The sequence below is a fragment of the Oreochromis aureus genome, linkage group 15 (genome assembly GCF_013358895.1).
Source record: "Oreochromis aureus strain Israel breed Guangdong linkage group 15, ZZ_aureus, whole genome shotgun sequence".
Lineage (NCBI taxonomy): Eukaryota > Metazoa > Chordata > Actinopteri > Cichliformes > Cichlidae > Oreochromis > Oreochromis aureus.
The window spans coordinates 18,346,697-18,364,544 of NC_052956.1; the positions used below are offsets into that span (position 1 = coordinate 18,346,697).

General features: G+C 38.6%; 1 protein-coding gene across 2 annotated transcripts in view; it reads right to left on the reverse strand.

Moving 5' to 3' along the window:
- Window positions 1-17,848, reverse strand: part of scara5 (scavenger receptor class A, member 5 (putative)) — a 99,609-nt gene that overhangs the window by 56,489 nt on the left and 25,272 nt on the right. For both annotated transcript variants that reach the window (XM_039599170.1, XM_031726011.2), the window contains 2 exons: window positions 1,298-1,497; window positions 65-243 (listed from right to left, as the gene is read on the reverse strand). In XM_039599170.1, coding sequence (XP_039455104.1) covers window positions 65-243; window positions 1,298-1,497 — 379 coding nt within the window. The remainder of the gene's footprint in view (window positions 1-64; window positions 244-1,297; window positions 1,498-17,848) is intronic.

Genomic DNA, 17,848 nt, shown 5'->3' on the forward strand with positions numbered 1-17,848 from the left:
CACAGAAGTCCATTTGAGTATTATTAAATGCAGTAGACTACAAAAACTGTATTAAAACGTGTACCTCAGCAGGACGTCATGATCACGAAGCCACGTGGATGCTCGGGCCACCTCCGAACTCAAGCTCGTCAGGTTCCGACCCGCGGAGCTGCTTAGCGAGGACAACCTGTCATCCAACTGCACCAGGTAGCCTTCTGACTGTAGAGAGTGAGCCTGCATGCTCCTCAGCTCCACCTCCAGGCCCTACAAGGAAAAGGACTCTGACTAATGGTAGTATTTCTATCATCAGCCTTTATTTTTCAACCTTAAACTTAAATTAATTAAGCATGGATTGTTGGTTTGTTGCCTCTCAATGCTCCCCCTTCTGCACTTCTCTTTTCACCAGCTAGTCAGTTTGCAGAAGCCCCTGACTGAGCCTGGTTCTGTTCGAAGCGTCTTCCTGTTATAAAGCGGTTCTTCCTTTCCACTGTTGCCAAGTGCTTGCTCATAGGGGGTTGTGTGATGACATGTAAAACTGTAACAAATAATTTGTGATACACAGTGAGGAACAGCTACACAGTTGAAAAACAGTGTTGTGTTCCCCCTATGATGGCCTTTGTCCCCCAAGTAAGACCCTACGAGGAAATAACATAAATAAACCATGCAAGGGAAAGATTTTAGAAAGTCCTAATACAGCAAAAATCAACTCAGATTAAACTTTTTTCTTTGCTGGATTAGCCATGCAACAACTTCCAGAAGTAATACTACAGCTTTTTATTAAAGTAGAGGAGAAGCCATGGCCTGAGAACAGTGGCTGTACCCATGCAACACTGCTGGCAGCTGAAGGTTGAGAAAGGGTTGCAATAAAGATTCTTAAAAGAACTCTGCAACACATCTGGAGTCAACATCAGAGGCATCTAAAAAGAAAAGTTTTTGCTAAATCACTGTCTCCTGGATAGATCAGACAGAGGAGATCCATAAGCAAAAAAAGGTCAAGTACCACCAACTGTTGTGCCTATTGTGAACCCAATCAAGTGAGCTACAGATCCCAGGCCAGTCAGTTAAGCTCCTGCTAACAGCAGAGGTGTGGAATAGAAGAGCCCAAAGAGTATTTTTGAAACACTACAGGGTGGCTGGGCATCTGGTCAAATGGGGGAGATGAGTTGGTCTCTAACAATTAAAGCCCCAAAACACTCAATGATGCTTGGGGTGAACCATTTCTGAGTATTTCTGTTTAAATTGGGCCACCTTCATTAATCACACTTTCCTCTATAAACATCTAAGATACAATAAAATGGGGTATCCAGATATCTTGTACCTTGATGAAGATCTCCAGCCTCTGCAGCCAGTTGCTGTGGTTCTGGAAGAGGTTTTCCAGTTTCCAGATGTTCTCCAGCAGGTCAGCCTGTTTGGACTCCTCTCCCAGGGTCTGCTGGAGCAGCTGGGAGCGCTCTGACATCCGGGTCGCATTCTCCGTCAGCACCTCCTGCCGCTGAGAAGACGCCTGGGAGCGAGAGACTGGGGAGGGAAAGAGTGAGGAAGAGAGTCAGAGATTTGTTCTAAGTGTTGATGCAACGATCCCTCAGCTACAGCAAAAGTCCCCAAATCGAGGTTCATTTACTATCAATCACGGAGCTCGCCAGCACTGTAATGTAGAGCAGATGTTGAGTCAGACGCCTGCTGTGATTCTGGTTGTCTATTTATGCAGAATGTATTGTTTGGTTAAGTCAAGACCTAAATAGTTTTACGAGTTTCTTTACTTGGAGTGCATATGTAACATGACATTGTGGAAATTCTGCCTTCATTTTGAGTAATGTTGAAGTTGGCTTCTGCATGCAGGTATTCATCCAGCGCTTGGAGGAGTTTTGTTTTACAGGTATGATGCATTGACTTCCTATGATAAAAATTCCATTTCAAACATACTTCCCGCCTTCTTTACCATCTACCTAGTGTTCATCAACACCTTCAAGACTTATATAGTACAAAATTGAGGACGAGAGGACTTTTTTTGTCATACTATATTAAACAAAACCAAAGTGAATCCTTTCTATTAATGAATTTCAATTCTGGAGACATGGTCAAATCTAAGCAGTGGCTGTTTAGCCATAACATCACATTTGATGATGGTTAAAGTGCAGAGGAAAATTTCTTGTCTTGCATTTTTCTGTTGCATAAAGGTCACTTCCCTAGCCTTCGCTCTCTTCTGTACCGTATCTAATGAGAAAAACCACCATGGTTTTATGTTATGCTGAAAGCATGCTGCATGGTAACAGCTCGATAGCCTGGCAGATATTTTGAAACCAGACCCTCAGCGCTGTGCCATGATGGCAACCCCTTCTCTGCAGGACCAGTGTGTAAAAAAACTTCAAAAGGAGAAAAAGGACGAACTGAGGAAATGGGAGGAAGCAGATTATTCCCTTCACACATGTTCCTCGACACGCTAATGCCCCTAACAGCTCGATATCACACACTCTGAATATTCCTGTTACCACGAATCTAAGACAGCAGTGTGTTTCTGCATGTGTGGCTTCATGTTCCTGCACTGTGGCCAGGAATCAGCAGCATGACTTCAGGGAAAGAAAAGTGCTCCAAAGCCGCAGCACAGCAAACAAACCATCTGAATTTCATCTCATTATGTGTGTTAGGTTTATTCCTAATGACCTGAAAAACTAAATAAGCTGCAATCCGTCCACTACACAGGGTGCTTAATTGCTAAATGATGGTCTGTCAGCAGCAGCAGAACCTGACACTATGGAGCGTATCAGGAGTACTTCTACATGAAAACAAAGAAGGGAAAACATGAACAAGAAGCTGTAGGATAAGAAAAAGAAGAGGAGGTAAGAAGGATAATTCCACAGGCAAATCTTGTTTGCAGTTGTGCTTATTGTTTGGGACAGGTACCATGAGTAGAAATGCAAAGCTCAAGTTACACAGTTTGGTTCTCATGATCAGAAAAACGCTTGAATGATGAGAGATGTAGAAGTCAGCCTGTTACGGTTCCCCATTTGAAAACACTGAGAATGTTAGATGAAAAAAATGTTGGTGTATACACTACAAAGTTACTGTTTGTATCATCTTAAAACTATTTTGAAAATGTAATCGTTATTATCTTTCAAAGACTATTTTACACATCTGTCATCTTCACTCTTCTTCATCTGCCTGAACTAAAAAACAGTTTCAGACTGTGAAGAGTTTCTCTCTTAATGTTATATACACATCTTAATCTTTTATAAGTCTGTACAAAGCCTGATATTTATATGTTGTCTACTCTTGAGGTGAAGCTAAAAGCTTGAGGTAACACAGCTTCTCCAGTCACAGCTGGGAAGCTGTGAAATAACCCGTGTTAATAGGTCAGGTCAACAGAGTCACTGGTGTTTTTAAACCTTTTCTTTACAAGCGATCTGAGAACCTTGCATCACTGTACTGGATTTTTGACTTACTTTTATTTCTTGTTATGTTACTTTAAACTGTGTTTGGCTTTATTTGTCACATTTGCTTAAAGGACCAGAGCGAAAAGGAAGGAGGAAACAATTTATGGTCCTGCACTGACTTTGGTTTGCATGAAGGTGTCTCCTTGCCAATTCCATCTATTGATAAAACTTACAATTGCCTAAAAGCTGTAGTAAAGCGGGATTAACGACAACAGGATAACTGGAGGTTGTTTTTTTTTTACATACTTCTAACTTAAAAACTGAGCATTTAAATGGACAGACAGAAACTTTAATATAGGCAAAAGGAAAAAAAGATGTGAGGGTGAAAGAATAAGGGGAAAACTCATTATAACTACAACAACAACAAGTACTTTGACACTGATGAAACAAATCCATAAATGCCAGTTTCAGGCTGCTGTATTTCTACAAATTATGCTAAATCATTTCGACAGTATGAAGCCTATAGAAGGATGTGGCATAAACTTAACATATTGACAAGGGCCTTGGTAGCTTGTACATAATTATCATTAGCTGTCAGCTAACTAAATGTAGGGTGCATAAATATTTCTTCTGACATAGCAACAGTTGCATGTTGAGACCAAATGTTTCTGCTCCACTGGGCAGCTTTCAGAGAACGAGGCGCTACAGTCTGTCAGTCATTGTTTACTTCATTCTATGCTGGTTGTGTACATGCTGAGTTTAGAAAGTGCTCTATAAATAAATATTATTATTGCAATTAAACATGATCTGCCAACACATGTTTTGCAGGACCTTGGATGTTGTCTTATGGTTTCAGGCATTATGATGTCAGACAAAGAAGGTCCTGGGTTTGAGCTTGCATGTTCTCCCTGTGCGAATGTTGGTTCTCTCTACAGTGCTCATACGATCCAAAGACATGCATGTTAGGTTAAGTCGTGGTTTGAAAACTGACTCTGTGATATGAGCACAAATGTGTGTTTGTCTCTGTGTGCTGACCCTATAAAAGACTGGCGACCTGTCCAGATAATGCCACAGTGTATGGCAGTTGGATGGGTATCTGCCTGACCTGTGGCCTTGTTTTGAGGGAATGGATCCTTCCATTAATGAGCTATGAAAAATATGGCATGAAGATTTCATCAACAACACTGGTTCAGATGCAGACCCAAACAGAGTTTTCACAGTGATTTACACATGGCTGCAGATATTTGGATTCACTGGTCCCTCAGACCTGTTGTCATGGATTTTCAGTCCAGTTTGTAATGTAGTATACCTCAGCGCTTTCTCCCCATTTCCCTTCATCAAGAATGGCTTTTAGAGAGCCATCCTTCCACTGAGACCATTTCTGATGAGGCTTCAGTGAACAGTAAATGGATTAGCTAAAGGTCCAGATGCATGTCTCAGGTCCTTTGTCAGGTGTTTTCTGTCTACCCTTACTAAGCATATGACTTTTAAATATTGCTCATCTGCTGTAAGCAGTTTTCTAGGATTGATATTTCGTTTTTATCCTCCACTTGTCCAGTTTTCTCAATTTTGCAGGAACACACTGCACACCATGCTGAGATATACCAAGTTCTCAGCTAATAGCTCTTTAGGAATGAACTTGTTGGTCCAAAAGTACAATTTTCTATCTGTCAAACTATGTTATCATTGATATTTTTCATAGATACAAATGAGATGTTTTTGTTACAGGGTGCTAGTAACAAAGTGCCAAAGTTCTGCTGCTTATTTTTTTTTTTGTTTGCTTTATTCATTCAAAGGCTTTTCTTTGTTTGACTTCAGAAAAAAAAATTCTCTCAAAATTAAGCAGTAAATGTCCATAAAAACAAGAAAAAAAGAAAGACATTAAGAAAACCTGGAGAACTATTGCTCAATACCGCTTGAAAAATTACAATAAAGTCTGGCTCCTTGGAAGTAAAATAGAAAGAAATGAAGGGTGTTTCAAGACTTTTGTATTTGTACATCTCTTTCAGTCATTAACCCCAATCATTAAGGTCCTCTCAGTTTTTAAGGTGTGCATTTGTGACTTCAGGCAAAGCTGATGAGAAATGGCCTGAAAGTTGAGACATACGCCTGACAAATCCATTTCAAAGCTCTTAAAGCTCAGCTCTGTAGGATGGGAAAGTCATCTTGTCTCTTTTCCAACCCCCTTCTATTCTTTGCTGCGTATTTCACACAAGCACACACAAACACACATACACACACACAGTGGCATGGCAGAAATATTCAAAACAGATTAGCCCCATATTCACAGCTTCATGGTCTTTGAGTTCTTCTGTCGAGACACAGAGGAGGCAGACACTTGATCCATTCATGTATCAAATGCCGGGAGCACAGGCCAGCTCAACAGCTGGGCTTCTCTGTGTAATGTGGAAGAGTCCCACTTTGTCAGTATATATGAATGTGCAGATGATCTGCAGTATCATCTGCATTCAGCGAGGTTGGGAAGAACATTTACCAAGCAAACCACCCTGTTCTGAGCACAACCTGTTTAGATGGTTCGTTAAATAGAAACAACCAGCATGAGGTTACAGATGTAATTGTCACCAGTAGAGTAAGGCTGTGCTGGTGAATTGGTTTTAAACTCTTCCTCTTTATGTCACAGGTTATACATATGTGAATTCAGTACAGTGTACAGATTCCCCTCCTTGGGCGCCAAATAATGATGTTTTGTCAGATACTCTTTAGGCTCCACGACTGACTATGTGCCTTTTGGTGCTGTTGCTGTGACACGGCTGAGGAAATGTTCATAGCTGATAGTTAACAGAAATGGTTCAGATCTACAAAATGTGGATTATGATGCTGGCAGGTGACGGCGGTGACACATGTTACAGTTTTAACTGCCAGGAGACAGTGGTTCACATATGTTTACCATATTGCCTAGCTTTTTGTTTAACTCTCTCATTTGTTTTGTCTGGCTTTTTGGATTAAAATGTCACAAGCTGGGAATTACAGAACTGCCTTACTAATTCCATGACCTAGTGCATCCAGAGCTAAAAGAGGCCTTGTGTATAAATTTGCTATACCAGAGGCTTTGAGTCTGGGACACCTCAAGCACCAGTATAAGTGATGACAGGATTGTGGTAACATTGGTGCACAACACAATCAATGTGGTAACCATAAACTAGGTTTCAAAATCCCTAAAAATGTCATTAGCCCTGATGCAGTGACGTACAGTTGCACTATGACATCCCATTTAATGTGCTTATAGGTGAAACAGGGGATTTGAAAATAGGCATAAGATGAGATATAAGCCATATTAATGACAGACTATACTGAGCGCTTATGGGCTCTAAAATATCAAAACCAAACAGATTTATGGGGCTTCAGATTTTAACAAATTGGTCAAAAATGGAAGTAAAAAAAAAAAATCACTTGAAGTGGGAGGGACTGTATGCAATGCAGTTATGATTCATGCAAGTCTACAGTAGCACTTTCATGATAGTAGTATCTATAAATACAAAAGCAGGGTGATGCTACGGACAATGATGGGTGTAGATGTGGTATTTGTCTTATAAAAAAAGCAAGAAATAAGAGGCTGGGTTGATTTTCTGAATATCTGGCAAGTTTGTTATTGTCTGTAACTTATGTGTCATATTACACGTAGATACCTTGGAGATCTAGTGGTAAGTGGCGGTGTGAATTACAATACAACGGATCATTGTTCTAAATGTTTGTACATGTATGTGAACAACCCGAAGTATTTCCCTATGTACACACACACACACACACACACACACACACACACACACACACACACACACACACACACACACACACACACACACACGAACAAAGAAAAACGTTTGACATTGTCCTGATCAGTGCAGTGAGGGGAGACAGAGAGAGGTCTATCAGAGCTGCATTCCTGTGTGAGCAAAGCCAAAGCCAACATGTTGCCTTCATTTATCTCTTTATCTGCACCCTCTGTGTGTGTGTGCATACTTTTATAACATATATATGGTTACTCACCCTCCTTTTGGATACAAAATCCAACATCAACGTAATAGTTAGGTTTTAGCCAGTGGTGATTACGGTCAAGATAAGTCTGCAGGAAATTAATTTAAGTCAATGCAATGTCCTGTGAAGTGATTGATCTGAGTTTTCGACCTTGGTAGCCTGAGAATCAGGCAAATCTGAGAGCTCGTGTTTCCTTTGCTCTGGCAGAATCCATCTGGCTCTTCTCCTGTTGAAACATAGTTCGACCTGGCCTCGTTTTTGCCGAGCCAATCACAACTGTTTATCTGATATGGTTTGTATTTGATTTGATGGCTGACATCTCTGTATTCCATCTCTCAGTCCTCATCAGTGTTCCAATGCTCTTGTTGCTTATAGGTCTGTCCTGTGGCCTCCAAAGGTATTTTGATCGCTGATCATTTCCAATTCTGCTTTGAAATCTAAACTGAACAGTGAGGTTTCAAACTGGGAAGGCATTATTTGGATAGTGAAGATATTTTGAGATGTTGAGACAGACATGCAAAGCCATCTTTGGAGTTACAGTTCAGGGTTTCCTGTGTGGAATGTGCTAAAATTACAGAAGTTGTATCTTGTGAAACATGCTTCAGTATTTCTGGTGTCAAACTACATCCACAAAATGTGTTGCTACAAAAGAACCAAAAGTTACTTTGGATCTAATAAAGCATTTGCAGTGTTCATTTCTGCTTTCTTGGTGTGTTTTTCTTTTATATGGGTGTGCGCCACTGACAAGAGAGCCAGTGAATGAAGTGAAGCCTCCAAGCTACTTCCAGCAGGCAACTAAAGTTGGAGTGCATCACTATCTTAACGTAACTAAATACCCTTCTAATTTGGTGGTCTATTTTAGGCCTCATCACATAGGCTTAGAGACAAATCAGCGGCCCATCAGCAACTTTCAGTCACTAGAGAAAAATGTGTATTTCCTCACTGACTGGTGAGTGATTGTTGGCAGTTGCTACATAGTGAAAGAAGTTGATGCTACAGCACTGAAAACCTCATTATGACTGCTAAGGTCTCCAGCAAACTGCTTTGAGTTCACCAGCTAGTGAAACTTAAAAAAGTACAACCCAAACTGGAAATGGAGACTGTTCACCTTCAAAGTAAAAGTTTTGTGTTATCACAGCAAGCAATCCTTTTGTAACTTTTACTCTGAAGGCTAACAGTCTCCATTTCACGTTGGTGTCAAACAAATTTTTCTGCTGCTGTCTTTTTCTGTCACGTCACCATACTTAGTGTTTATATTTTGAAAGTTATAATTTTGTTCACATCATGTTTCATAAGCGCCTTTCTTTGATTATCATATATTTTGTTATTCACTTCAGTTAAAATCTAATTTCCTGACAGCTAAATTTAATTTAGTGTAATTGAATTAGTTTTGTGCAACATCGGTATGAACTTTCAGGAGGTCTGCATGTTTAATTTTATATCCGTTCCTGATTGTTCTTGCACATTAATGTGAAAGGCAAACAGTTTCTCATTAAACAGCCCCTCTGAGCTGCAGGTCTTTCATCATCCGTTGCTCTGTTGTGTACAAGTCAAATGTCCTGCAGTGCTCTGTTTCTGGCCTGCACCCATGGTTACTAATCTCCCTGTTTAGCTCTCTCACAGGCTTTTTAATAAAGTTGCTTAATACACAGGAAGTCTCTCTTACTCACTGTGTGTGTGTGTGTGTGTGTGTGTGTGTGTGTGTGTGTGTGTGTGTGTGTGTTTCAAAGAAATAAAGGCAGCTTCATTTAGCTTTTAAGGACCATTACAAACAGATTCAGTGAATGACTTTAATTATCCAGTTTTTTGTACAAATTTGTATAACATGGTGATATATTTCAGGGTGCTTTGGAGGACAACATTAGCAATGATTCCTATATCCAAATAGTCAAACAACTGAGTTTAAATTGTGCTTTTTTTGTTTCAGTTGTACACAGCGCACAGTTTTTACCACATTATTCTCAAAATACTGCGTCTTTATTGTCTAAAAGGATTGTCTACAAATGATATTTACAATTTTTTTGCTTCCAAAAAGTTACAATTTTCCAAAATATTAAATGTATATTTGTTCTTAACTTTTTGAGCTAGATAATATATATTCTAGTAAAACTATTACTTTCTCTCACTTCTTCCACATTCTGATGGTCCTGTTTGAACATGCCTAAATGTATTTACTTGCTGCCATCTGATTGGCTGATTTATATATTTACATTAATGAGCAGTTGAACAGGTATATCTAATGAAGTAGCCAGTGCGTATACATTATACGTGTACTATTTTGCCCTTGATCCTATATTCCAGCTTCTTTCTAGCTTGGAAAATCCAGCAACAACCATCCATAAAAATAAACATACTGAAATGTTTGGATGCAGTTTGGTAATGAATGCCAGCACACAGACATGCAAACACACAAACTCATACGCACACATGCATACACACACACACACACACACACACACGAGTAAACAAGGTAAATGAAGTTGTCTGACAAGCAATATATTTTTTTTTTCTTATAGCAGAGTTCATTGTTTGCTCTGTACTGTTTATCTTTCTTTGCAGCTGCAATATGTCATGTCAATTATTTTATAGTCCCAGAATCAGTTTGAGTTGCTTTCTGGAGGCCGTTTGATATACAAAGATAGTTGTAGTTGCAGTGCATATGAAGCTAAGTATACAAAGACCACACCAACTTTGACTGGTCCTACTTAGTGTGGTCTTTGTATACACTACATTGGTCACTCTGGGATCATGTGTGTGGCATTGAATACGCAGGTTCTGAATTTTCTGTTCAAACTTCTCATCACAAGTGTGATTTTTGTTGTCCACAGAATAAAAGTAGGAATGTAAATATAATCTCTATGATGATACCCGTCCACCTATTCATTATACAGACCTATGCTTCACTATAAATAAACTCCTACACTGCAATTTATGGTATAACCCTTCAAAGCAAAAGTTTGAAGCTCACAAGGTTTTCATCAGTGGACCTCCATGAAGGAGTCAGACATGGCAGATAGAGTTGTGACAAAAACGTCTGAACCTCCACATGTCTGCTCCTTCTGTGATAGTGACCTTTCCATCTCCATACAGACTTTCATTTTAAGGAAGACATCTGATCAGTCACCAATGTGGAGAAGGTGTTGTCTTGACATTAACCAGAGCACTGTGTTTGAATCATATCCGGGCTCACAAGTTATCCAACCCAAATACTGCAACATTCAAAGGCCAGAACAACCAGTCCCAGCAGATTGAGGCTGGAACTGGTTTATTCATTCAAAAAATCAAAACAGAGCTGAGAAAACAGTTTAGCTATTGAGACATTTAAGCTGGCACAGATGCAAATTTTCTTTAAAAAAGATTAATCAAATATTGACACAATTTTTCAGTAGACAACTTAAACTAATTCAACATTCACAGACCATATAATGTAGCTCTAAAACAGAAATTGAATTTGGTGCAGATTTCATAATTGACCAACCAGCAATGAAAGTGATCTTACCTGTGAGACAGACGAAAAATAGCAAACTGGAGAACCATCAAAACAGCTGTTTCTCACCTAAAAATAGGCAATTTTCAGTGTGTCTAAAACACAAACTCAGATGTTATTGTATAACACTGTTTTTCACATGTAATAAAAACTAAAAAGATCCGCCAGTAGTCAGACAAGAACTGACCAACATCCTTCTTGACTTTGAAGGGATGCCAACGCAGGAAAGAGGGAAGGAAATAAAGAAGAAAGAGTCTTTTACTGACCTGCAGACCTGAAAGCCTTCCAGCAGTGAATGAGAGTGAAATTACAGGATCTTAAAATCTGAAAGTGAACAACCTGCCTTCTTTAAGCCCACATCAAAAAGACAGACATTACTTTATTTGAAGAGGAAGAAAAACAAAAGGTTGGATTAATATCCGGAGTAAAGCTTAGTTACCGCTTTGATGAAACTGGAGTGTGATAAAGATTAAAATAGACAGCTCTTTTTTCTTTCTTTTTTCTTTTTTTTTAAACAATTGCAGAGAATCGGAATAAAATAAACCGAAAGAAATAAGGAAACTGAAATTACTACCACTACATATAACATCTACTGGCAAATTTGAATAAAAACAGTTGATCTTTGACTCTTTGGATATAAAATGTTATCACTATCCTGAATTTGTGACACAGTTTCGTATAAACTCTTGATGCATGACCAAAAATGTGATTGTTGAATTCACAGCCCAGCTAAACCAGAAACCCCATTCAAGAAATTCTTTCCAGGCATTTCCTTTTCACAAAGTGACCTGTTGCAGCAGTAGCCTCCCTTTACTGTGCTCAAACTCAGTGAGGTCTTCAGAACCACCCATTCTTTTAAAAATGTTTTTAAAGGCAGACTGCATGGCTAGATTTTAAACACCCTGTTACTATGAAACTTAAAACACCCAGTTTCAAAAAGGTGCGGTCAATACTTTTGTCCATATAGTGTAGGTCTAACTATATCTGTGTGTAGTTTGGTGCTGCAGTAGTGACAGAAGGAAACTCCACCCATTCCTTTTTAACAGTATACATGAGTTTGGTCCATGGGTGTAGCAAATCTCAAGACTTCTTTCTACCCAGCCATCTCTCTGATTAAGAGACATAATCTCTCCAGTGTGTTTTGGGTCTGCCTGGAAGTTTCTTATATGCCCAAAAGATCTCACCGAGGAGACGTCCAGGATGCATCATGTTAAGTTTCCAAAACACCTCAGTTGGCTCTTTTTTATTTTAAAAAGTAGCGGCTTTAGTCAGACTCTACCAAATGCCTGAGATCCTCAACCTGTCTTTGAAGTTGGTCACAGTCACCCTTTATTTCATCTTATAGTCTCATTCTTATAGTCACTATTCACGGGTAATGGCCATAGATCAAGGTAGCATAGACTGATCAAAAAATAAAGTCAATTTCACGCTCAGCTCTCTTCACCACAAAAGACCACAAAATCTGCAAAACTGTATCCGCCTGCCAGTCTCCTGCTTCACTCATGACCTGAGATACTTGAACTTCTACTCTTGGGGGAGTAACACATTCCCAACCTGGAGTGGGAACTCCACCCTTAACCATATGAGAACCAAAGCCACAGATCTGTAAGTGCTAATTGTTTTCCTAGCTACATCACTCTCCTGAAAACTGCCCAAGGCCAAGCTGGAAGTCCCCAACAGAACCACCCCTCTGCCCCTTAGCTGTTCCTAAAAGTTCTGTCCATAAAACTTCTGAACAGAATCTGTAAAGAAACTCAAACCTACATTTACATCTAGTTCAACTTCATATAAATCTTATACCTCAGCATCACAGTTCAGAATTCAATTATTTATATTACTACAGTGGCCACCTCAAGGAGATTTATATTGTGAGGTAAATACCTTAAAATAATACAGAGAAAACCCCAACAATCAAATGACCCCTTTGAGTAAGCATTTGGCAACACTGGGAAGGAGAAACTCAGCCAGAACCAGACTGTGGGAGGGGCAGCGATCTGTCGTGACCGGTTAGGGGTGGGGGTGAAAGACGGGACAAAAGACACACTGTGGAACAATCCTTTTTTCCTTTTTTCCTTCCATCGTTCCCAGAAGGAGATATTAGGCTTTATCTGTCACAGCATACAAAAGACATCCGTTTACAAATAAACCAAATGTCTATAGAGGTGAAGACATTGCTATCTATTTATTTATTCACAGAATTTATTATAAAGCAAAATGTCCCAGATTTCATTACTCATGTTTCTCAATGTGAGGATTTGCTGCCTTTATTTTTTTAATGAAGTTTTAATTTATGGTTCATAATTTTGAGATTTGGACTGGTGACTTAACAAAACACTGAAGGTGTTTCTTTAGGCTTCGGGTACTTGTAACGGCAAATTTCTTACTATGTAAATAATTATTAAAGAAGTTAAAATGAGTTCAGCCTCAAATGTGCATCAATACATCAGCTATAATAAACACAGAAAATTACTGCTGCTGGAAATGGTGCAGATGAAACAAACAAAAAGTAAAAGAAATGCGCTAAAACGTTTGAATTTGAATAAAAATTTAGGTAAAAGCAGCTTGAGTTCCAATGAGGAGAAATACAACAGAGCCAAACATTACACTGAAACGTTGGAATGACACATTAAAATATGAAATATGTGGGAACGTCACAGTAAATTCATCATGTTTCACTGTGTTTATGTTTCTTGCTCAAACCTTTATCACGGGGTTGAATCTGAATCAGATTTTCAGTCAGCCATGGTCGGTCGCCACGAATAAATAATTCCACCGCATACTGGACACCACAGTACACAAACCACATCCCACACCAGACACAACATTAACAGGTCCAAAGAGTTCAGCTGCAGGGAAGAAATGGGCTTTGATTGTTTACTGCGCACCATGTTGTTCTTTTTCAGCATACAGCATATCTGAGTTTAAACAGAGTTTAAACCCATGTTATCGTAAATTAAATGAATATATTACTGCTGAAATGAGGCCATACTTAACATTTCTTTGATCATTGTTTTGGCTTTAGGACCAGAAATGCACAAATGCACTTTATGGTATATTACTAACCTTGTTTTCAGCAGCAGACAATTCTTTAGCTCAAAAGCTCCTCAAAGGAGAAAACAAAGAGCAACTGATTTTCTGACCACACAGGTCAAAAAACAAAACCAAAACAGACCACAGAGTTAACATGACTGCAAGTTTTTGTTATTGTCCTTGTTTTTCTTTTAAAGGTACACAAACAGTTTTTGCTCTCATTTATTTATTGATTATTTCAACACTGTGTAATCGCTGAAACAACTGGTGGAAAGCCTGCAAGGGATACTGGTCTATGAGAGCAAATGGAAATAAAGCTTAAAAAGTTTGGCTTACTGGTACCACAGACTGATGAAAAAGAAAATAACTGTCAACAAAGTAATCTTCTTCAACAGAAACAGCAGAGGAATTAAACATGGCAGACAAAGAAGCCGAGTTTTATGGGAACTGTTTTGCTTATTTTAGAAAACCACATGTCATACAGGCTGTCAGTGATTTCTTGTCATCTGATTTTCAATTAAGTGTCACGTTTAATTTTGAATTAGATAAAGTTACAAATGTATATATTATGGTTGAAATTATATAATTAGGTGCAAAGTCATGATATTCCATAGATCCTTTCATGTCTGCAGCTTTTATAGATTAATGCTTGATCTGCTTTCACAAAGGACCCAGTTCTGCCATACTGCTGATAAGTAAACTCTATTGTAAAACCACAGGTTTACAATAGATGGAATATAAATATATATGCTAAACACATGCCTTTTAACTTTGTTTATTAATTCTGACAAATCTTTAAACAAAAGCTTAAAAGTGGGAGATGCCACTAATGCACGTCCAATTTTGTGGGATTTCTGTTATTTATTTTGATATACACCAACAATGTCTCTGGTCTCTGCAGTTGTGTTGAAGTGTCTCTCTGGGGGAGATTTTGTGTGGAAATCAGCCAGCTGTAACTCAGCTGCAGGAATGTCCAGACGAAGTGACAGCAGTGGAGTTTGTTTGATTTCTAAGCGTGGGCCCTGACTGATGTGGCAGACATCAAAGTGAGGCTCTTGCTGTGAAAGGCCAAATGACTTAATGGATGTGTGTCTGTGAGTGCGCGTACAAAGGAAGTACCTGTTTTTGCCTCCTGAATGGATTAAATAAAGGGTTATTAAAAAACGAAAGAAATCTTAAAAACCCTTTAATAATAATACAATACAACACTGTGGCCTTCTTCTGCTCTAACCAGACTGCTTCAAAGTTCAACATTTTATATGCTCAGAAATGCTCTTGTGTACGTTGGTTATGAGTGGTTATTTGAGTTACTATTGGTTTCCTATCAGCTTAAAGAAGTCTGGCCATTCTCTTCTGACCTCTACCTAACAAAGTAGACTGAAAGCTAAAAACCACACCGCTTTTTTTGAGTGTACATAAAATGTCCAATGATAAACAGTACAGATGAATCCTGGGCTGTTGGTGGATAGGTCTGTCATCTGTGTGGTGCCATCTAAACCACACTGTATACATGCTTTTACCAAAACAATTGTTCAGTATAATTGTAAACCCACATATATCTTAAACAGTCACAGCACATACTTCTGTTATCTTCCAGTAAATCCACATGCCTCGTTGACATTGTGAGTGTATTGCCCCACCATGCATTTCTTGTGAATTTGTAATTATATTAGGTGGCTTAATTAATTATAGTAACTTTTCCTCAGTTTAGTATCCAAAAATTATTTCACAATGCCTTGAAGGCCTGATACGTTTCAAGTGCTATTTCTTAAAAATGACTAACCAGGTTCTGTAATCTGCTTCGCCACTAATCATATTCCCCATTAGTCGCACAGCTGACAGGGATTGTTAATATTTTATTGGTGTTCTTCCTTTCTGAATAGTTTACCTCTAAGTGGTTTGTGCTGCAAGAACTGTTTCCTTATCTCAGTTCTTCTGGTTTACATCTGCCAAAAAGTGTACATAACTGAAGCATATATGCAAACAAAGCAGTAAAAATACTTCATTTCATGGGCAATTTCTGTTATTCTAAATACTAATGTGTTTTTGCGCTTTAACCCCCCCCCCATCCCCCAAAGCTTAATGTTATTTTCCAGAAAGCTGCACAAACAGATTTAATGTCTAAATACTAAATGTTTTGCAGTAAACAGTTCAGAACAAAGGAAATATACGACACACTGAAACACAAAGTGGGAGGTATGATAACCAAACAACAAGCACATTTCAAGCATTTCTGTGGTCAACATTAGAGTTGTTTGTTAGAGAGAAAGGTTTGAGTGTGGTTTGAGCACAGTTTATCAACATACTCTTGCCAACAGATCAATGTTATTTTTCTCATCAACATGGTGTTACATGAATGAAGAAAAGTGCTAACAGCATGCAAACTAGGTCCGATCAGGGCAAGCAAGGCAGGCAATGCTTGCCTAGTGAAGTGTAAAAAAGGGAAACATGCCAACATAAAACATGCCAAAGAAAGTGATCTCTCTCTTTTGATCTCACACAGCATTGTCATAAAGCTTATAGCTTACTGCCATATTGTGGCCCCAGTTGGCTATTGCCTCAGGAAGCAGGATTAATTCTGCTTCACTACTGGAATCTGAACAGGGCCTATGTTTTAAGAGGATGTATATCCAGTTAACAATAACTCAAGTTTGTCAAACTGAGAGGCTACTATTCTTTTTTGGTTTTCTGGTTGTTTGCGCACATTGTGATAGACCTCTGCTCTTTGACATGTGACTGATGGAAGACCAGGGTGCTGGGCAAACAAGCTGAAACAAGTGTATAGTTAGTTTTTCCCCCTTATAAGAATGGCATGGTGTTTGGGAGAGTTTTTAAAGGAATTGTTAGATAGATAATAGTCTGCAGCCTGTCCAAGAAGCTTGTTTTTGTTATTCAGCACTAAGTACTTAGCAAGAATCAGCCATCTATGCAGTTTTATGAATGTGGGTGCATGTTGGAGCATTAGCATGTAACTTAGCACTTAGTACTTAACCCCCTAATCAAAATATAGTCAGTTCCAGCTCCAGTGAAGCCCCATTGGTTTACATCATGGTGGCTAAATCCACCTTTTCTATACAGTCTCTGGTTATAACAAACTAACGTCAAATTTTGTGGATTGCAACTTTAAAGACATTGCTATCTACTTGCTTTTGCCCACTTTTCCATCCTTTGTTTAAAACTTGTGTTCCAAGCTATCGCCCAACCAAACACAGTGGAAACTAATAACTACTCAGTTCTTGGGTGCCAGCTCTCATAACTGTACAAAGTGTGCCTCTTTGGACATCAGCTCCAGCACGCATTTAGACAGATCAAACTCATGCAGTGTGTTTGTTTATGAGCATGTAACTATTTGGAATCTGTTGCTGCTTAATTAGTCTGCCAGTAAAACAGAAAAAAGACACGTAGAAGACGAATTTGGACGCCTGCTATTGTACTCTGAAATCCCTGAAGCTTTATCCCTCCCTCCCACTGCAGCAGATTTATAAAATCCCTATAGCTGTTTATGGAGACAAGCAGGAGTGAGGCATGGTGTTTTTATTTGTGTTGGAGACACTTACACACTGCAGTGTTTCATTTTATTGGATCTCTCGACCTTGTTTATCTGAACTGTAACATTTAAAGTTCTACATGTTTACAAGGAGAGATTGTCATCTGGACATGACATCTGGAGATTTGTAAAAGATAAAAACAATAAGGCCTGAACAACTAATCATTAAAAAATAAGATTTTTAAAGATTTTCTGCGTAGTTGTAAAATGTTAATGGAAACCGAATACAATGATTTGGAAATATCAAACCCATATTTTACATACAAGAGAACGTAGAAAATATATCAAATGTTAAATAAATAAATCATTTTAAGAAAAATATAGCTCATTTTGATCACATTATCCTTCCCCAAAACACTTCCCTTTTTGTTTTGTGACTAAAAAGAATTGTTTTTTTCTATTTCCTTTGTATTACATTCAACTTCTACTTTGTTTTCT